Source organism: Scyliorhinus canicula, chromosome 24 (assembly GCF_902713615.1).
Source record: "Scyliorhinus canicula chromosome 24, sScyCan1.1, whole genome shotgun sequence".
NCBI lineage: Eukaryota > Metazoa > Chordata > Chondrichthyes > Carcharhiniformes > Scyliorhinidae > Scyliorhinus > Scyliorhinus canicula.
The window spans coordinates 6,796,154-6,819,003 of NC_052169.1; the positions used below are offsets into that span (position 1 = coordinate 6,796,154).

Consider the following 22,850-nt stretch of genomic DNA (forward strand, 5'->3'; position numbering starts at 1 on the left):
ATTGTCACGAGTAGGCTTCAATTAAGTTGCAGTGAAAAGCCCCTAGTCGCCACATTCCGGCGCTTGTTCGTGGAGGCGGGTACGGGAATTGAACCCGCGCTGCTGGCCTTGTTCTGCATTACAAACCAGCTGTTTAGCCCACTATGCTAAACCAGCCCCAGTACTCTCTCTAGCGGAGGTATCCTCCCAGTATCGGCCCCATCAAGCCGCCTCAGCCACCTTATATGTTTCAATAAGATCATCCTAAGCCCAATGTATACAACCTACACATGTTGTAGGTTTCACAGATGCTGGAAATCTGAAATATAAACAAAGTGCTGGGAAAAATTCAGCAACATCATCTTGTCAATTTCAATCAAGTCACTCTTACCTTCTATATTCCAGGGAGTAACGCTTGTGCGAAGATAAAGTAGCATAGACGATGGACCCTGTGTTTCATATTTGCATTTAAAGTTTCTCTTTTTCTTCTCTCAACTTTCGCAGATCAATGGAAACCAGCTAGTGCCCAAATACCCATTTTTTCTTTAAACCAACGAGTGTTTGCAAACTATATCATTGTTGGGAATATGGTAGCCCAGCAAGAGTCAGCCCTCTATCAACCTCTGCACACTTAGGGCGGCACGGTGACGCAGTGGTTAGCACTGCTGCCTACATTGCCGAGGTCCCAGGTTCGATCCTGGCCTCGGGTCACTCCGTGTGGAGTTTGCACATTCTCCCCGTGTGTGCGTGGGTTTCACCCCCACGACCCAAAGATGTGCAGGGTAGGTGGATTGGCCGCGCTAAATTGCCCCTTAATTGGAAAAAAATAACTGGGTACTTTAAATTTATTTTTAAAAACCTCTGCACACTCTGTTCCCAGTATCCGCCACTAGATAGTCATTAGAAGGTAGAAGGCAAACAATAAAAGCAAAACACTGCAAATGGCTGGAAATCTGAAATAAAGATAGAAAATGCTGGATAAATTTAGCAGGTCCAGCAGCATCTGTGCCAAGGGAAACAGTTAACGTTTTGACTCTGGAATAGCCTTCTTCAGAATTGAAGGGGGTTAGAAATGTGTTAGATTATATGGTTGGGGAGGGCAGGAGGGGTTGCTTGTGGGCTGGTGTTACCACAAGCTGCTCTTATCATTAGCGCTGGGTGTGGATATCCCAAACCTTCTCCACTCCCCTCGCCAACTACATATCCATCTCATTTCTACTTCTCTTCAGCTCTGAAGGAGAGTCAGGCGCACTCGAAACGTCAACTCTGCTTCTCTCTCCACTGATGCTGTCGGATCTGCTTGAGTTTATCCAGCATTTTCTCTCTTTATTTCCGAATCCCGAGGCAGTTTTGTCACGTTGGCTGAAATCAACTAACTCGGTGCAATCCTGCTTTGAAACTTGAGCGCTGTGATTTGTGCAGCTTTACATCACAGTGGTTAGTATATTTACCAATGTAACAAATTGAGTTTTGGTTGTATTTTTTTAAAAGTTAAATTTTTTGGAGGGGATTGCTAGCTCTGTTTTGGCTCTCCAGACAGTGTTTGTTTTCACTGTACACTGCTTCCCAATACACAAAAAGAAATAAAGAATTCTACTTTTACAACGATTTCCACAATATCAGGAGGACCCGAACCACTTTACAGCCAATGCAGTTGCTTTGATGTCTCCTCGCTGGTGTGATATCGGAAACGCACCAGCTATATTGTGCACAGTGAGCTCCCACAGATTTGGCAATAAATGGCCAGATTATCTGTTTCAGCTGTAGCAACCAGAACATGGGGAAAGAAATTCCCCTGTTCTTCTAAATAGCATTGTGGGATTTTAAACGTTCACATTAGGGAGGGTTGGGTTAATGGCTCGATGGAAAGACACCATAGCGCAGTGGTTAGCACTGTTGCTTCACAGCGCCAGGGTCCCAAGTTCGATTCCGGGCTTGTGTCACTGTCTGTGTGGAGTCTGCACGTTCTCCCTGTGTCTGCGTGGGTTTCCTTTAGGTGCTCGGGTTTCCTCCCAGAAGTCCCGAAAGACGTGCTGTTGGGTGAATTGGACATTCTGAATTCTCCCTCTGTGTACCCGAACAGGCGCCGGAATGTGGCGACGAGGGGCTTTTCACAGTAACTTCATTGCGGTTTTAATGTAAGCCTACTTATGACAATAACAATTATTATTATACTTAGTGCAGCATTCATTAAGTGCGGCTTGGAATATATGCTGGTGTGGGGCTTTAACCAATAACAACTAGCATTTGTGTAACACCTTTAACAGGGTAAAATGTCTCGAGGTGTTTGACTACCGCATCACCAAGCTGAAGTTGACACTGCCAAATGACATACTAGGGCAGGCGATCAAACGCCTGGTCAAAGAAGGAGGCTTTAAGGAGCATTTTTGAAAAGAAGAGGGGTGAGAGAGCATTAGGGAAGGAATTCCAGAGCTCTGGCGATGGTGCTACTGACTAAGAAACAGCTGATGCTTGATAACGATGAAGTTACCCAGTTTGATGTGATAAATCCATATTACATTAGTATCATTTGTGCCCGGCTCAGTTTTCAGAAAAGCAGTAAATATCCTGCAAATGGGAATACCCTGCTGTACAAAGGTTTCAATAACGGCACGGTGTTTCTCCAGCACTGAAGTCACGTCAGATTGAATCTATGATTACTTGCTGGCACGTTCTGAAACCTAGTGTTGAACATGCCCTTATGTTTCATAGTTTGGTGGAAGTGTGTCAAGAGTTTATCGCTGTGCAGTGCAACAATTTGCATTTAATGGGCTGCCATAATGCACTTTGAGATTCGGAATCAAACACTGATTGAAAAGGTAGGGCGTGGACTTCTTTAGCGCCTTTCACCACTTCAGGACACCCCTCAGCACTTTACAGCCAGTTAAATACTTTTGAAGTATAGTCACTTATGTAAGGAAATGCAGCAGCTAATTTTCACACAGCAGGCTCCATAAACAGCAATGTGATAATGAGCAAATAATCTGCCTTCGTATTGTTGAGGGACAATATTGCCCAGGACACCGGGGAAAACCTCCCGTCCTCTTTACAATAGTGCCATGGCATCTGTTCCATCAGATACAAATGGAACTCCATCGTATGTCATTGCATATCTAAAAGATTTAAGAAAGTCTGACTCGTGTTTCAGGTACAGGCTTTCAAGCAGTTCCAATTTAAGAACAGCTTCTTCCCCACTGTTAGCAGACTCCTGAATTACCCTCTTATGGACTGAACTGATCTCTCCAAACATCTTCTCCACTGAGTAGCACTACACTCCGTATGCTTCACCCGATGTCTTGTGAAATTTACATTGTGTGTCTATTGTATGTCCCATGTTTTTCATGTATGGAACGATCTGTCTGGACTGTACACAGAGCAATACTTTTCACTGTACTTCGGTACACATGACAATAAATCAAATACAAGATCCCTGCTGAAATATTAATTTCTCTTTCTCTGTCTAAGTCTGACTGTTCTGCACATTTCCTGGATTTTCTGTGGTTATTTAATCTCCCTCCCAATTTAAATGTGCTGACTCACACTGACATCACGGGCACTAACTCCAGGCCTTTCCTATTTCTTCAACTTTGACCCGTGGCATTGAATAATGGTGAGCATATCCCAGTTGAGAATATGATCCAGTGTCTACTTGGTTTCTGAACACCCGTCTTTTTCAAATAGGGAATGGCCGGAAAATGATGAGGAGCACTTAACCTATCTGTTTTTTTTCTTCATACTTTCTTTGTTATTTTTTGTACTTCATGTTTCCAGGCTTTGTTGCTTCCAACCTCCTGTGAGTACATCACCGCTCGGTCCCCAATGTCTCGCTCAGTATGTAGCATTAATCTGTTTATTACAGATCGCTGCTCGCAATATATTACAGCCCATGGCAGTAGGTCTCTCGCCCTCGTGCCTAAAACTTGGATTTGTTTACTTGCATTCTTACAACTCAAGTACATCATCAGTGGGGCCATATATTCTGCAGCAGTTGTTAAATAACCCTTTGAAAGAAATCTTGTAAAACCGTGCAATTTATGTTGTCGCAGGCTCCTCTGTTTTATCCAGCACCTCTGGTTTTAATTTGGGTGCTAGTCGACATGAGTGCTTGCGCCTGGAAAGTTTGTGTTTTGCCAACCCACAATTTACAATCCTGAGCTGCAGTTTTACAGCTCCTCGAGGCCTATCCCGGCCTACCTCCCAGGCTGAAGAAAGACGGTTCTGAGGGAATTTATGTTTCCTTATTGTTCATTGGTAATCAAGCTAACCTGGGAGTGATTTGATTTTAATATCAGTTAGTTGAATTTAATGACTTGATTGAAAAGGTTTTGTGGAGCTAACAGGATGTGGGCACAGCAAGGTTCCATTAGTGGTATTGCTTCATTTCTTAATGTGCGCAAGTCTCTCTGTAAACTTGGCCTGCTTTATGACAGGCCCCATTAGTCTAAACAGTCTTACTCTTGGACCCGGCTAAGCTGATGAGAGCAGTGATAAGCAAAACTAATGGCGACATCACTGGAATTTTTTTAAGTGTCTTCTGAAGCCTCCTCTTTCCCTCTTTCCCCCCCCCCCCCCCACCACCACTCACACACACACACACATCCCTTCCCCCGCACACACTTTACCCAGGCTGTTTGCTTTATAACATATGCAGTTATAAAATCTCAGCAAATTGTAGATTCAGGGGATGACTGTGCCCTGCATTCCTCCCGCAGCAAACTGATGCTGTATTCTGAGGAAGGGAGTGTGGTGGTGGGCAATTAATTGTGTACCTCTGTGCCTTTGGAGACCAAGTCTATTCATGCGTCATTAGATTCAGTCAACTTGGCTGCTAAAAGGTTGGGGGAAGGGGGACACTGGAGAATTCTAATAGTCTGTTCTTCTCCAGTGAATACTTTTTTCTCCTCTCTAAATGTTCACTGATTGGGAGTCTAGGATCAAACGCCAATGGAACTAGCATTGTTGCATCATTTGTTGGTTGTAATTTTTAGATTGTAATAGGTCTTAAATGCTGAACATTTTGTTCCTTTTTCTCTCACTTGGTGGAATTTAATACCAGCCCAACCGTATACCACTCTTTGCAGTAAGTTGAAGGTTGGGTTTGAAAGATTCCAGTTTAGCTCATTCCTGTGGTATGGAGTCCTAATACTGAGCAAGGTCACCGGGGGGGGGGGGGGGGGGGGGGGGGGGGGCTCGTTAATTGCGCCGCATGGTCCAGGTACCTGGGCATGAATTGGGGCGAATCACCAAAGTTCCCACTCCTGACCTCTATCCCGATCATGACCCGCCCCCTCCTCACATGCCACCAAGCACAGAGGCAGAAAGCTCCTGGGCTCACTGACCAATTTGTACAAGGCACTGGCGAGCTGCTCCAGTGTAGCACAAGTCATTGGCTCTAGGGGAAAAAATTGAAGCAACATTGACTGCATAATTTCCCCAAGTATCAATCTTATCCTTCAACAAGCATCATTTTAAAAAAAAAACAACTGTCTGGACATCATCACGTTGCTATTTATGGGATCTTACTGTGCATAGGTTGGCTACCATGTTCTCTTCATTACACCAGTGATTGGCTTCAAATATCCCTCAATGGACTTAACCGGAGCGAATAGCTATTAATTCAGCACGGTTGTTATGTTCCTGAACAGGTAATCCCATGGGTTAGATTATTAATCCAAAAATGTGTGTTCAAAACTCACCATGGCAGGGGAATTTAAATTCACTCCATGAAATAAATCTGGAATAAAACATTTGCAGCAGTAATTATGACCATGAAACTATTGAATTGTTGTTGTCAAGAAAAGCCATCAGATTCACTCATGTCCCTTTAGGGAAGGAAATCTGTCATCCTTACCCGGTCTGGCCTGTATGTGACTCCAGACCCACAACAATATGGTTGACTCTTAAGTGCGCTGCAAAATAGCTTGGCAAGTCATTCAGTTGTATTCAGGGAGGGAACTCACCACTGCCACCTTCTTCCCAAAGCAGTTAGTGATGGACAATAAATGTTTGAGACATAAGTGCCCTTCAAATATTTGACCATGGAGAGCATTGTAGCTGAATCCAAGTTTTTCTCTCCCAACCATTCCACTGGATTCCAGCGCATCATTTGGATAACAATCCAGATTCCACATCGCACCCCGGGAGCACGCAGGCCAATTCTAGCAACCCAACAGTTGATGAGAACTAACTCAACTTCGGTAGCGGATGGAACCTGGAGGTTCCTGATTAAACACTTTGGTAACAGCTAGTGAAACCATTCCTAAAAATGCAATTTAGCCCGGGGCTTCCTCCGGGTTATTGTAATGCAGAGTGGGACATTCCACAGCAGTTTCCTCTGCCATGTCATGCATGATCTCTGACCTTCCTAGGTTGCAGTGGTCACTTAGAAGTAACCACTTCTCCCATTCTCTGACATCTGTGTTGTCTCGTATCCCATTTCAGCTGTCTTTGACACGGTGCTAAACAGTATGAGACAGACGGCGACACACCTACTTGTGGTTGTGTGTTTAGCTAATTTGTCTTCGTCCATTTTCTGTTAGTCCAACCCTGTCATGCAAATGTTTAAAAGGTTTACACACTGCACCAGCAGCCTCAAAGGTGTGGGATGCCTTCATGATTTTACCTGGAGGTGGAAAGGAAAACTCAAAATCTGATATAAAAATAGAAGCTGACAGAAATATACGATGGGAAAAGTGAATGATAGGTTGTGATGAAAGTTCCCACCTGAAACATTAACCTACTTTCTTCTTCAGACACGAGCAGACCTGCTGTGTGCTTTCATCATTATTTTGTTTTTATTCTGTTTGCATTAGCTTCCTTCTTTGCCCCCACATTACTTAATCCTTTGTGGTCCATGCAAGCAGGTGAAATACAGCAGGGGATAATTAGGCATGTGACCCACAGACATAATTAAATCCCTATCTTAAAGGCATAAAGTAGGTCCTTATTTCTGCATAAAACTTTGATCTCATGTTAATGTTTCTTATCAAAAAGTAGTGCTTACAGCCATTTGAAAAGCAGTGTTGGTTGGGGCATGCGAGTTTCTCTGGTACAGGGTGAGGTGCTGAGAGGGAAAATGGAGGTGCTGCAGCAACGCCACTGGTGGGAGGTTATAATGACAGTGTGACAAGTTTACATTATAAATGTGTACCTAGGCGTTATGATGGGGGAAAGGAATACAACGCTGCAGCAGTGCATACAAATTCACGATTTATAATATTTTCCAGATCTCTGCATAATTCACTGTTTTGCTGTTTTTTATCCTACTTTATGAACTTAATATTTTTTTATTTTTTTAGGTAACGGTACAATCAGGTCGTCACCCTACAGTCCTTCAGAAGCTCTGCCAACTGCCTTTTCAGTACTTTAGTGATCAACGGTTGATCAAAGTACTGTTCCCAACATTAATCACAGCTTGTTACAACAATCCGCAGAACAAGGTCATCTTGGAGCAGGAGATGAGCTGCATTCTGCTGGCCACCTTTATCCAGGTAAATATGTGAAACTGTACCCAACATACTGGTTTGTGACTGACGCCTGCTTTGGAGCAGCGTGACCCAACCATGCTCTGTGATAGTTGCTGTTCTTCATCGCCAACTGATCAGGCAAGTCAAAATCTATGTGTACTGGGTTCACGTGTGCACATAGACAGCTGCATACCACCCATGTGCAGGTTAAATGTCTGAACTTAAAGCAGGTGGGTGTGATATTGACCAGTTCCACCCAGGGTTTTGGTAAGGCTGCTACAGTTGGCTGCCTCGTTATCCTCAAACTTTGTTAAAAATTATTCAAGGTTCCCAAACCCAATCACTGCCCTGCGATAGTTGCTGGAAACTGCAGGCTTGTGGACATCGGACTAGGACAGGAACAGGTTCTGCTGTTGCAACCCCCAAGACAGGTAGCCTGGAAACTCTCACCGTCTTGGCTCCTGTTTGAATAAAAGTTATCTTGGACGATACTTTTAACCAGGGCCGGCTCAAGGCACCGGCAACTCGGGCTGTTGCCCGGGGCGCCATGTGCTCGGGGGCGCCAGACTCGGGTCCCGCGCATGCGCAGTTGGGCCGGCGCCAACCAGCGCATGCGCGGTGGCCGCATTCCCCGCGGTCCGTCCCCTCGGTCCGCTCCCCCGCTCGGTCCGCTCCCCCCCCCCCCGCCTCGGGTCCGCCCGCCCCGCCCCCCCCTCGGGTCCGCCCGCCCCGCCCCCCCCTCGGGTCCACCCCCCCGTCCCCCCCTCGGGTCCGCCCCCCCCGCCCCCCCCACGGGTCCGCCCCGCCCCCCCTCGGGTCCGCCCCCCCCGCCCCGCCCCCCCCATGGGTCCGCTCCCCCACCGGGTACAGATTTTAAACTGTAATATTTTTTCTCTCCCCTGTTTAGTATGTGATGCGGGCAGATGCTACAGAGCTCACTGCGTGGCTGCTGTTCTGAGACCTTAAGATCTGTGTTGGAATACAGCCATTTTATGAAGCAGTGGAGTGCCCATTGAGCAGTGGTAGTTCGTTAAGGCCTTGGGCAAAGCTTATGGGTTTAACAATATCGTCAGAAGCCCGAGACACAAACGTCTGACGCCCTGATGTAAAGTCTTGCCACATTTACTGAAGACATTCGCTCACCAGTTCCCCACACACCCGCACCACCCCCCCCCCCCCGCCCCCGCCATGTGTGCGAGAATAAAGATAGAAGTAAGCCATTACTTGTTTGTATAAGTGCTCTTCATCTGTGGATTTATTAACAAAAGTAAATAAACAGACTCCGCCGCGGTGCTGGGAAAATACTATTTTTGGACGTAGGGTTTTTCTTTTCCTATTTTTACTAAATGGGAAAGTAAGTGAAGGGTTATTATTGTAAACTGGCAGATGTTTTTATGTCATAGACAGGAAGTCACCAACAGTCATGATGTTGTCAACAACCGCTTTCATTTCACTGCATCTTTAAAGTCGAGGGTGCTGCACAGAATGGTTATCAAACAAAATTGACATCAAGTCACATGAGGCGCGGTTGGATCAGGTGACAGGAATCTTGGTCATTCATCAAAAAAGTAGACTAACGGAGTGTCGTAAAGGAGATTTGAGGAGAGCATTCCGGAGCTTCAAGTCCTGGACAACTGAAAGCGGGTTCGACGTTGAGAATGCGGAAAAGGTCGGAGGCCCTCTCGGCCCCGCCCCCCCTCTCGGCCCCCCCCCCTCTCGGCCACGCCCCCGCCGGCCACGCCCCCCCCCCCCCCGGCCACGCCCCCCCCCCCCCCCCCGGCCCCGCCCCCCCCCCCGGCCACGCCCCCCCCCCCCCCCCCAAGGGCGCCGAAGCTCAGCTTGCCCGGGGCGCCAGCAACCCTAGGGCCGGCGCTGCTTTTAACAACCAACACCCGTGGAGCTACACGCCAGCAAAGGAGGAAATTTAGCAAATAAAATTCAGAATTCCTGTACTGTTTGGCGAATTATGTTGTTCTATAGTTTTGTAATAATGACTAATCTCATTGTATCATCTGGTTAAGTTCGGCTCCTTTGGCAGCACCTTCCAAACCCACAACCTGGCAGTTCCCGCACAATTCACACAACATCATGACTTTCAAATATATTGTCATTCAGCTCTGAAGAAGAATCATACTGACTCGAAACGTTAACCCTGTTTCTCGCTCCACAGACGCTGCCAGACCTGCTGAGTTTATCCAACGTTTTCTGTTTTTACTTCAGATTTCCAGCATCCGCAGTATTTTGCTTTGATATTATTGTTATTCCTCCACTGCCACTGGGTAAAAATCCCGGAACTCTCTTCCGAACGGCACTGTATATAACACAGGGCTTACGGCAGCAGTTCAACAAGGTGGATCAGCACCACCTTCTCAAAGGCAATTTGGGATGGGTCTTACCAGCGGAGTTCACATCCCATGAACACATTTTTAAAATCTTTTCGTGGGTGTGAATGAAGATGTTAATATCTGTAGTTCTGTCATGCAGCACAGTGCTAACCACATGTTTGTGAATACATTGACTGCCAGTCTGTGTATACGGATAGGTGTATGTAAATAAAATATGTCATGGCCCAATCAGTTGCATTCTTACCATAGATTCACAAGTTTAAATAGTTCCTTTTCCAATAAAGATCTAATTCCTTTTTTGAAAGCCTCAGTTGACCCTGCCTCCACCACAGTCTCAGGCAGTGCATGCCAGATCCTAACCACTTGCTGCATGAAAGGTTTCTCCTCATTCCATAATTCTCTTGTAGTGCCTTCTAGTTCTCCAACCTTCCATTAATGGGAAGTTTCTCCCTATCTAATCTGTCCAGACCCCTCCTCTTGTTGCATATCCCTATCAGATATCCTTTCAAATTTCTCTTCCCCGTGGACAATATTCCCAACTTCGCCAATTTTTCTACGTAACCGAAGATCCTCATCCCTTGAACCATTCTTGTAAAACATTTCTGTACCCTCTCCAATGTCTTCATGTCCTTTCCAAAGTGTGGTGCCCAGCATATTATCCAGTCTGACTGCAATGCTGAGGGAGAGCTGCAATGCTGAGGGAGAGCTGCTCTGCCTGAGGTGCCATCGTTTGGATCAGATGTTAGACCAAGGCCCATCTGTCTATGCAAGATTTCAAGGAACAGCAGCAGGGTTCTGCGTGGTGTCCTGACTGATATTTATCCGTCCAATAGCATCACCAAATCATTATCTGGTCGTTATCACGTTGCTGTTTATGAAACAAATTTTCGGTGCTGTTTCCAACATTCCAGTTGTGAGTGTGCTTCAGATCTACTTCATTGACTGTGAAGCCCTTTAGGATGCCCTGAGATATATATATTTAGGTACAGGCTTCCCATTTCCCACGGCTGGGGTTAAGAGTTTTCTTTTTATGGTTATTGGAATGTGAGCGTGGCTGGCAAATTCAGCATTTATTGACGATCCCTAATTGCTCTTGAGAAGGTAGTGGTACTGCCTTGAACCGCTGCAGTCCATCTGGTGTAGGTACACCCCCTGTGCAGTTCGGGCGGGAGTTCCAGAATATTAACCTAATGACATTAAAGTTACGACGATATATTTCCAAGTCAGGATGGTGTGTCTCACCCTTATCAAATCAAGGATTGCGTGATGTGACCAATCTGGTTAGAAAGTGTTCAATCCAGCGGGATTAACATTATTTACCCTGACGAGCCGAAATTACACTAAAAATAGTGCTTGAAGAAAATATATCATTGCAAGGTTATGGTAAATCATTTGTTACAAACAACCAAAACAAACATTGCAATATAATCCACCTGTACATGTTCTGAGTTGTTCTGTATTTTTCACGATATTTGCAGGTAAATTTATCAAGCACGTTTGATAAAAAAATGTTTAGCTCTTGGGCTGAAGGCCTTACTGTGTCAGAAAGCTTAGGTCATACAGAAGGAAGGAGTGAATACCTGATTGGATTGGTGCAGTGCTTTGGACCTGAATGAGAAATGGACTCATAGGCAGGTTCAGTTTGTTTATCCTAGGGATGCCTTTGACTGGAAGGATTTGGCAGTGAGATGGGTGACCTGCGGAACGAGGGAGCTAGCAATTCAAACTGCCAGTCATCGCAGACAACCTCTTGTTTGGAAATAGCAAATGTGCAAAAGTTCAGCATTGAGTGGAGAGAGAAACAGAGTTTACTTTTAGGGTGCAGAGGCAGCACGGTGGCACAGTGGGTTAGCACTGCAGTCTCATGGCGCCAAGGTCCCAGGTTCTATCCCGGCTCTGGGTCACTGTCCGTGCGGAGTTTGCACATTCTCCCCGTGTCTGTGTGGGTTTCGCCCCCACAACCCAAAGATGTGCAGGGTAGGTGGATTGGCCACGCTAAATTGCCCCTTAATTGGAAAGATGAATTGGGTGCTCTAAATTTTTTTTTAAAGTTGGTGCTGTGGCAGACCTTAAACAAGGGAGAAGATCAAAAGAGAAGATGTGTGATAAAGTAAGAGCAGGAGAGATTGAATGGGATGATGGCGTGAGGCAGAAGACGATAGTAATGGAGCAAGAGAACAAACAAAAAGATGTTTGTACAGGAGATGGAAATGGCGCAGATGGCACGGTGGCGCAGAGGAGGTAAAAAGATAAGTGGGAAAGAGAAGAGGAATTGCAGACAAAACCCTCCCTCTGTTTATTTTGTGGCTATGCATCCTGCTGATATTGTTCACCACCTGAGAGAGCCTGCTCACAGACCACTACAATTTTTTTTAAAATAAATCAATTTTAAGGCCCAATTCTTTTTTATCCAATTAAGGGGCAATTTAGAGTGGCCAATCCACTTACCCTGCACATCTTTGGGTTGTGGGAGTGAGACCCATGCAGAAATAGGGAGAATGTGCAAACTCTACACAGACAGTGACCCGGGGCCAGGATCGAACCATTGCCGTTTCTAATCTTGAGCCAGTATTAAAGTCTCACTCAGGTGTAGATTCGTGTGAGGGTGGTGCAGTGTTAGCACTGCTGCCTCACATGGCCGAGGACCTGGGTCACTGTCCATGTGGAGTTTGCACATTCTCCCCGTGTTTGCGTGGGTCTCACCCCCAAAGATGTGCAGGTTAGGTGGATTGGCCACGCTAAATTGCCCCTTAATTGGAAAAAAAAAGAATTGGGTACTCTTAAAATTAAAAAAAGGGAGTAGATTAGAGAGCACCCCTTCCATTCAAGCAAGGCTGGGGAAAGCAATAATTTGGATAGTGGAGCTGCATTCACAAGTCTGCATCTGCAGTTCTTTTCCTGACACACAAACATGGTTTTTATTATCAACTTACGCGGGTGCGGCATGGTGGCAGAGTGGTTAGCACTGCTGCCTCATGGCACTGAGCACCTGGGTATGATCCCGGCCCCGGGTCAGTTTATGTGGAGTTTGCAAATTTTGCCCATGTCTGCATTGGTCTCAGATCCACGACCAGATGTGCAGGATAGGTGGATTGACCATGTTAAATTTTCCCTTAATTGGAACAAAAAATTGGGTACTCTAAATTTATTTTGTTTAAATTATCAATTTACGCTGCATGTTTTTCATTAACACTGCCTTTTGCATTGAGGCAGAGAGTGTGGCATAAGTTGGTAACAGTGCTGCCCACATCTAACTTTGAGCACAATAATACCTTGAGGAAGGAGTGTTTGACTTTTCACCAGCTACAGTATAACCTGAGCTCTCTCTCAAAGGGAACTTCAATACCTTCAAGAGCATCATTGACATGAGCAAAATGCCAGCTGTCCTCCTGACTATTTGATAACATTAAAGTATAAGCTGTAATTTGGACACTGATGAAAGCGGCACATGTGAAGAATTTGACTTTGCTTCAGCAGAGGGTTGAGGTGCCAGCAGTGTATGTTAGTGCCAATAGTGGTAACTGCAAAACACCAATGCCACTATCAGTACTCTATATCAAAGTGCTGCAGGACTAGTACAGACATGAATCGTATACAATCGAGGGAAAGGCATGCAAATCCTGAAAAATATCTGTGGGAACACTAACTGCAGTGAGAATACTGCCAGGCATCATGTTGTGGTCAAAACAATGGCACTGTCATTTTAAAAAATCATTTGATTTGAACATTTAGTACTTTTTAAGCTTACTGCAAATATTTTAAAATGTTTTGCACCCCCAAATTATGAGAAATGCCAGATGATGGACGGTTTTACCTGCAGATATCATCAGAGAGTAAAACCTTGATCTTAGTCACAGATAATGGATTTAAATCTCTGAATTTTAAATCTGTAATACTGTAGTTAGACAAGGAAGACAATACAAAATTCAAAATAAGCTCCACTGCAAGCCCACGGACTCCCACAGCTACTTTTACTGCACATCTTCATGCATCGCTTCCAGCAAGACCCTTATTCCATGATCCCATTTTCTCCAACACCACTGTGTCTGTACTGATGATGGCACCTTCCGCACCAGAGCTACTAGTATGTCTTCCTTTGTACTCAACTGCTGATCCCGCCCCCCCTCTTGTGAAGCCCCCCCCACCACCACGGTAGACAGTACCCGTAACCATATCTGTTCCATTTCTGCTCTCGCCCCTTTCCCTTGCTCTCACAATTGGGTAGTTCTTGTTCTCACATCCCATCCCACCAGCCTCTGCCATTTCTTTAAGCCGCCACCAAACATGTCAACCCCTCCCCTCCTCTTTCAGCCCTCCGGAGGGAACGTTACCTCGGTGATTATCCACTCCTCAAGCACTTCCAACTCTCAGTTCCACACCATCCTCAATCCAAACACATGATCACATATTGATCGAGAAAAGGATGCCCAGTAAGATGTTGTTCAAGAACAGCACGTGGGGGCAGCACGGTGGCGAAGTGGTAGCACTGCAGTCTCACGGCGCCGAGGTCCCAGGTTCGATCCCAGCCCTGGGTCACTGTCCGTGTGGAGTTTGCACATTCTCCCCGTGTTTGCGTGGGTTTCGCCCCCACAACCCAAAGATGTGCAGGGTAGGTGGATTGAACATGCTAAATTGCCCCTTAATTGGAAAAAATAAATTGGGTACTCGAAATTTATATTTTAAAAAGTACAGCACGTGACACTTCTCTGGCCACGCTAATCTAGAACAAGTGCTTGTCGCGCTCGGCCACTCTGTTCTAGAATGTGTAGTACTCTGTAATATCATCTTGATGTGAAACAATGTACTCCATAACTTCAGGGGGTCCGTGACCAGGGCTAGCGAAACTGCACAGAGGGAGGAAAATAGACAGAACCAAATCGGACAGTAAAAGATTAATCTAAAAATACAATATTGATGAAACGACTTAATACACTTTTTTTTTAAACTTAGGATTTTGCACAGAGTTTGAATCAATCTGACAATAAACCTGCTCAACAGAGGGGTGAGTATCACTGAATTCTCCTCTCTGCACTTCTTCTGATTGATGACAGCATAAATTTTCTACTTAACGATTTATTCTTGTTCTCATTTCAGAGAAGGCTCCTGTAGCACAAGACTACCTTGAATTCTCCAACAGGTTTCCCCGTGAATTGTGGGAGAATGCCCAGAAGTTTTTTTTAAACAAAGAGACAATCTCCTAGGGATGACGGGGAAAACATTCAACACCACAAAATATTATTTGATTTAAAAATTAGTCTTGTAATTCATTCACTGACATTATGTTCTAGAATGTTCTTATATATGATTTGCACAAATTGTATATAGTACCTGTTGTACATATGATCTTCATTGTAGTCACTTTTTGACAATTTTTTAATGTGAATCTTTCTAATGTATGTGTATATATAATAATCCATTTAGTTTTGGTTGTTTAGGATGATACAGCAGTCACCTGTGGAATACATTAATTCATTTTATTTATTAGAAGTTCATCGGTGGCTCAAATACGCTGATGACCCAATAAAATTATTTATTTTCATCTGCATCAATGTGAAGTGTTCAGTATGTGCTGTGGAGTGCACCGTACGCACCCACCAACCTGTTTCATCATTAAGTATGGTCATGGTTAACCTTTGATTTCAACATAATCTTCCTTCCCACTCCCTATATTTCTTGATTCCCCTGGGATAAGGTACATGGCCCCTGGGGTGGCAGTGGTTAGCACTGCTGCCTTACACGCCAAGGATTTGGGTTCAATTCCAGCCTTGGGTGACTGTGTGGAGTTTTCACATTCTCCCCCTGTCCGTGTGGGTTTCCTCCGGATGCTCCCGTTTCCTACCACAGTCTAAAGGTGTGCAGGTTAGATGGATTGGCCTTGCTGAATTGCCCCTTGGTGTCCAGGGTTGTGCAGGCTATGAAGATGGAGCAGTGGAGTGGGCCTAGGAAGGGCACTCTTTCAGAGGGTCGGTGCAAACTTGATGGGCCAAATGGCCTCCTTTTGCACTGTAGAGATTCTATGGTTCTAAGAGAATTCCAAAGATTGACAAACCTTTGAGCGAAGAAATTTCTCCTTATCCCATCCTAAATTATCGACCTATTCTGATATTTTGTCCAGTGTTCTAGATTCCCCAACCAGAAGGAGCAATCTCGGTGTCTACCCTCCAGTCCCTCCAGAATCTTGTATCTTTCAATGATATCACCTCTCATTCATCTAAACTCCAGAGAATATCGACCCAATTTACTTTTAACCCGTAGCTTCCAAGTGCACCTTTACAGCCAATGGAACATTTTAAAAAATACATTTCGAGTACCCAATTAATTTTTTCCAATTAAAAGGGCAATTTAGTGTGGCCAATCCACGTACCCTGCATATCTTTGGGTTGTGGGGGCGAAACCCACGCAAACATGGGGAGAATGTGCAAACCCTATACAGACAGTGACCCAGAGCCGTGATCGAACCCGAGACCTCGGTGCTGTGAGGCAGCAGTGCTATGGAACATTTTGTTGAAGTGTAGCCCGTGTTGGAGGAAACGCAGCAGCCAATTTGCGCATAGTGAGCTCCCACAAACAGCAATGTGATCATTACTGCATGATGCAAGGCTTTTAGGATTATTACCAGTGTCACCAAGTGTATAGTCATTGAATAAACTTCCAGCTAGTTCCAGGACCTGGGATTTCAGGATTTTTACCAATGCTTTTGGAGGATATTCTATGATACCATTCGTTTTCCACAGACTACTGCTGTTTATCTTTAATAATCATATAATGTTTAGGATTCGAAATTACCCCCTCAATTGTTATAACTGAACAGTAAATATTTTTGCATCCTCGTTCCAACCAAGATTTGTCTTGGGTCTTGGTCCTTCACCTGGGTCACTCAATGTGCACCAAAGCGGTTGTTGAATTTCTGGGACTGAAAGCAAATTCATTCCCCTCTTATTTTGTGGCACAGAAACCTAGATCGCAGTGTTGTGTTGTTCTATAGGATGCAGATATATGCCTGAGGTCTACCCAGGGCAGAGCTCCCGATCTCAGCTCCCAGGCTGGAAGCACAGATCAGCTTTCCCCAGAAGTAAGGAAGTAGACATCAGAACACCATAAATCGAGCTGGAATGGGCAGAAAAATCTAACGCAACATTTCGGAACTGAGCAAACCCCCATTCAACCCCACAAGCCTGTCTATTTTTGATCAATGAATCCCAACACCGCACCTACCTTATCACCAAGTTAGAAAGGAGAAGATGGGGCGGCTCGTGGCACAATGGTTAGCATTGCTGCCTACAGCGCTAAGGACCCGGGTTCGAATCCCTTGGTCACTGTCCGTGTGGAGTTTGCACATTCTCCCCGTGTCTGCGTGCGTTTCACCCCCACAACCCAAACATGTGCAGGTTAGGTGAATTGGCCACGCTAAATTGCCCCTTAATTGGAAAAAAATAATTTGGTACTCTAAATTTATATATAAAAAAAGAAAGGAGAGGGGTAAACAAACACGAGTTTTTAAAAAATGTTTTATTTGGTTTTTACATTTTATACATAAAACAAAACAACACAAACCGAAAAGAACAGTAGAAGCCCCTCCCCCACAAACTGACACATATACGACTCGAAAAGTAAGCCCCCCCCCCCTTTCGCAGCTGACTGAGACCAACTCTTTAAAGGGAAGAATAAACAGATTCCATCTCTTGTGGAGAACCTCAATCACCCCCCTCAAGGTGAACTTAACCTTCTCAAGATACAGGAGCTCCATCAGGTCCCCCAGCTACACTGAGGCACAGTGCGACGATGCATCCACATCTAACAGGGATGTTGGTCAATACGACACACATTCCAATGGCACCTTACCTTTTTTGAACAAATCCTAAATAGATACCTTTCCCATCATCTCCAGAAGCTCCCCCCCCTCCCCCCTCCCCAAGTGCCACCTCCTCAAACATCTCCGCCAGCAACAGTCCGGAAACTTCTTACATAATTAACCAGGTACCCATCCGGTCCTGTTTGCATTTTCCCTATCGTCATCCGAACCTCCTCAATCCCGACTGGCTCCACCACCCTGCCTATCCTCCTCTTCCACTGTAGGCCACTCCAGTCCCTCCAAAAATTCCCTCATATCTGACTCGTCCCCCGGGGACTCTAACGTAGGGACGGTACGGTAACACGGTGGTTAGCACTGTTACTTCACAGCTCCAGGGTCCCGGGTTCGATTCCCAGCTAAGGTCACTGTCTGTATGGAGTCTGCACGTTCTCCCGGTGTCTGCGTGGGTTTCCTCCGGGTGCTCCAGTTTCCTCCCACAAGTCCCCAAAGACACGCTTGTTAAGTAATTTGGACATTCTGAATTCTCCCTCTGTGTAGCCGAACAGGCGCCGGAATGTGGCGACTACGAGATTTTCACAGTAACTTAATTGCAGTGTTAATGTAAGCCTACTTGTGACAATAATAAAGATTATTATTATTATTACCTGTACAACCTCTTATAAAACTCCTCAAATGCCCTATCCACCTGCTCCGGCAGCACCACCAGACCCCTCACTCCATCCCGGACCTGAACAATCTCCCGGGAGGCCGCTTGCTGGCAGAGCTGTACCGCCAGTGAGCGACTGGCCTTCTCCCCGTACTCATACACCATGCCCTTTGCCCTCCTCAGCTGGCGTACCGCTTTCCCAGTGGACTAAAGGTCAAACTGTGTCTGCAGTTCCTGTCTACTGGGCAACGGTTCCAGAGTCACACACTTCCCATCAACCTCCAAGATTTCAGCTACCAGCCGCTACTGCTCCTCTCTTGCCTCCCTATCTGCCTGTGCCTTGCACAAGATGATCTTGCCCCTCACAGCCGCCTTCAGAGCCTCCCAAACCACCAACAGTGAGACCTCCCCATTTTGATTAAACCCCACAGTCGTGAATCACCTTTCCCATCCTCACACATAAACCCGGATCCGCAGGCAGCCACACGTCCATCCTCTGTGCCGCCCATTCTCCAAGGCCACATCCACCAGATGCAGAGCGCGATCTGAAATAACGATAGTTGAGTATTCCGTTTCCTTCACCCCCGGCAACAGTGACCTCCCCATAATAAAGAAATCAATCCTTGAATATATATACAATGCACTGGTGAAAAAAAGGAATACTCTCTGCCCCCTGAATGTAAGAACCGCCAACATCCTCTTCATAAACCCTACATCATCCCAATTCAGGGCACACACACAGTAACCAACACCACCATCCTCCCCTCCAAAGCACCTGTTACTATAACGTACCTGCCCCCCTGATCTGCCATCACCAGCTCCATCTGAAACCTAACTCTCTTACCCAACAGTATCACTGGTCCCACCCCATGAATGGGACCAAGCCCTGCCCCTAATCACCGCCAACCAACTACCACTCCCCCATCCCAGAAACTCCCAACCACTTCTTCTCAAAGCTGCTCCTCTCTGCATGCCCCCGCATTCCCCACCATTCATACCTCGCAGACCATTCGGAACCTGTCCACATGGGCTCAGCCAGCCGCAGCCCCTGTCTGCTCCCATTCACTGGCCAACTTTTTTTTTAATTTAGAGAGCCCAATTATTTTTTCCAATTAAGGGGCAATTTAGCGTGGCCAATCCACCTACCCTGCGCATCTTTTGGGTTGTGGGGGTGAAACCCACGCAGACACGGGGAGAATGTGCAAACTCCACACAGCCAGTGACCCAGAGCCGGGATCGAACCTGGAACCTCGGCGCCGTGAGGCAGCAGGGCTAACCCACTGCGCCACTGTGCTGCCCTTTCACTGGCCAACATAAGTTTACTACCAAGAGCCCCCTCCCCCCACATTCCAAACCCAAAAGCCAACAAAGAAACCGCATCCCAACACCCAGCCCTTCAAAACAAACAGGTTAAACACAAAACAAAGGGGAATAAACCTCAGCACATTACCCCATGGTCCCCTACCTGCCCCTCTCAATCAGAGATCAAACTCCGATCAGTCCCAGTCCCTCAGACCTCATGAATGCCTCCAGCTCCTTCGCAGTCTCCGAGAAATGGTCCTTGGAGTTATTGTAGCCGTCAACTTTGCCGGGTAAGTGAGCAGCATGGTGGCACAGTGGTTAGCCCTGTAGTCCTCACACCGCTGAGATTCCAGGTTCGAATCCCGGCTCTGGAACACTGTCCGTGAGGAGTTTGCACATTCTCCCCGTGTCTGCGTGGATTTCGCCCCCACAACCCAAAGATGTGCAGGGTAGGTGATTTGGCCACGTTAAATTGCCCCTTAAATGGAAAAAATAATTGGATACTCTAAATTTATATTTAAAAAAAGAAAAAAAGCTTTGCCAGATAGACCCCCCCCCCCCCCCCCCCCCCCACCACCACCACCACCCCGAACCGCACACCACCCTTGTAAAGCACTGCCTTTGCCCTGTTGGGGCTGGTTTAGCACAGTGGGCTAAACAGCTGGCTTGTAATGCAGAACAAGACCAGCAGCGCGGGTTCAATTCCAGTACCAGCCTTCCTGAACAGGCGCCAGAATGTGGCGACTAGGGGCTTTTCACAGTAACTTCATTGAAGCCTACTTGTGACAATAGATGATTATTATTATTATTAAAAGCAGTGCACCTTCTTGCCAGATCCATCGTATTGTCCTGATATATATGAATACTGCCTTCCCACCTGCCCTCCCGATTCTGCTGGGCCCATCTCAAGACCTTCTCCTTCATCTGATAGCTGTGAAAACAAGACTATCACAGCTCTTGGTGGATCCTTTGTCTTTGGCTTCGGCCGGAGGGACCGATGAGCCCTCTCCAGCTCAAAGATCGAGGTGCTCTCCTCCTCCGCCAAATATTTGGCGAACATCCCCAAAAAAGTACTCCATTGGCCTCGGGCCCTCCGACCCCTCAGGCAGCCCCACTATCCACAGATTCTGTCGCCGCGACTTGTTCTCCAGGTTCTCCACGTTGGCTCTCAGCCCTTTATCGCTCTCCTCCACCCACCGCAGCTCTCTCCCATCGAGGCGAGCTGGTCGCTGTGACGCGTCAACGCCTCCTCCAATCCCTTCAACACCTCTCCCTGCTCCCTCACCATCCCCGATGTCTTTGCAAGAGCATCCATTATAGGGTCCAGCAAATCTTCCACCGACTGTTTTGAGCGACCCCATCATCTCCTTCCCATGCCGCTCAAAATGTTTGGCAAACCGTCGCTCAAGAGTCATCGCCTCGGCCAGTGTGTTCACCGCAATGGCCGCAGCCTTGCCTGGCGAGCTTGCTCCCGCTATCTTTCCTCCCAGAGAGACCGCCGGTGGACTAGCACACAATCCTTTTCACCCTATATTCTTTTGTTGGGTTTTCGACATCCCCTGAACCCACGACCTTATTGAAGACCGCCTCACATAAAGGTTCCCCCAAAACTGGGTGAAAAATTGAGAACTCTGGTGGGAGCCACCCAACGTGCGACCTCCACCTACGTGTCTCCAGCGGATGTCCGACACATGACTTTTGAGGGAAGATTATGTGCCGGTTAAGTGAAGAGAGAAAAAAAAATGCATTGAAGTAAATCTTTGTTTGTAAATGTAGAATAAGGGCGCAGTGGTTAGCACTGCAGCCTCACGGTGCCGAGGTCCCAGGTTCGATCCCGGCTCTGGGTCACTGACCGTGTTGAGTTTCCACATCCTCCCTGTGTTTGTGTGGGTTTCGCCCCCACAACCCAAAGATGTGCAGGTTAGGTGGATTGGCCACGCTAAGTTGCCCCTTAATTGGAAAAAATGAATTGGGTACTCTAAATTTAAAAAAAAGTTAATGTAAAATGGAAGAACAAATACGCAAGGTTTCTGTCTGCAGCTAGAGCTCAGTGCTGAGGAAATTCAGACTTGCATTTGTATAGCACCTTTCACAACCTCAGGGCATCCCAAAGCGCATTTCAGCCAATTAAGTTCTTTTGAAGTGTAGTCACTTGTTACGATGTAAGAAATGGGCAGCCAATTCTAGAGACAGTGATAAAGGCCAGATTTTATTTTTGAGTGATGTTGGTTGACATTGGCCAGGGCATCGGAGGGGAACTCCACTGGTCTTTTATAAAACACTGCCGTCGGATCATTTATATTCAACTGAGACACAGACAGAGCCTCCGCTCATCAAGAAGGCAAGTAATAGATTTTTAATTTTTAGCTCGCAGATGTTACGTACTGGATAGAAAAGGTGGTGAAACATACAGATGCAGAGAACTTCTAGCTTGATCTCTTGTCTGTGCTCAGTCTTCAGGCAGGGCAGAGACGCAGAACCATAATAATAAAATTGGTCTCACTGCTCCTATAAACACGCAGAGATGGGTGAAGCTGGAATAGTCCTCCTCGGAGCAGAGGTAATGGGGAGATTTAAAAGAGGTGTTCAAAATTTTAAGAATAGTTTTACTAGAATAGGTAAGAAAAGTAGAATAAACTGTTCCCAAAGGCAGCATATCAGTCACCTGAAGGCACACACTCGTGGTCATGATCAAAAGAAGCAGCGTTGAGGTACGTCTGGAATGTGCTGCCTGGTGAAAGTAACAACTTTCAAAAGTGAACTGGATGAATATTGAGGGGGGACGAGTTTGCAGGGCTGTGGGAAGTAGACAGGGGAGTAGAATGGATTGAAGGAGACAGCACTGGCATGATGGGCAGGATGGCCTCCTTGCGCTCTATATGATGCAATGAAAGGAGAATTAGGCAATCTTCTTCATTGCTAACCAGCCAAGGAAGTCAATAATGTGATTTGAATTAGGACAATCCCTGGGGCAGCACGGGGGCACAGTGGTGAACACTGCTGCCTCACGCTGCCGAGGTCCCAGGTTCGATCCCAGCTCTGGGTCACTGTCCGTGTGGAGTTTCCACATTCTCTCCGTGTTTGTGTGGGTTTCGCCCCCACAACCCAAAGATGTGCAGGCTAGGTGGACTGGCCATGCTAAATTGCCCCTTAATTGGAAAAGATCAATTGGGTACTCAATTGGATAAATCAATTTATATTAAACAAAAGAAATAGGACAATCCCCAGGTTTGGCTGGGATGCACAGATTGTCAAATAACTTCCTGACTGACTGGGGACACCTGTGATGGGGTACTCTA

The 22,850-nt window shown here is 46.3% G+C and overlaps 1 protein-coding gene across 2 annotated transcripts in view; it reads left to right on the plus strand.

Moving 5' to 3' along the window:
* scaper (S-phase cyclin A-associated protein in the ER) overlaps positions 1-15,335 on the plus strand; it is a 347,711-nt gene extending 332,376 nt beyond the window's left edge. For both annotated transcript variants that reach the window (XM_038784220.1, XM_038784221.1), the window contains 3 exons: positions 7,278-7,469; positions 14,741-14,792; positions 14,885-15,335. In XM_038784220.1, the coding sequence (XP_038640148.1) occupies positions 7,278-7,469; positions 14,741-14,792; positions 14,885-14,991 (351 nt within the window). In that variant the 3' untranslated portion in view covers positions 14,992-15,335. The remainder of the gene's footprint in view (positions 1-7,277; positions 7,470-14,740; positions 14,793-14,884) is intronic.
* The last annotated feature ends 7,515 nt before the right edge of the window (positions 15,336-22,850 follow it).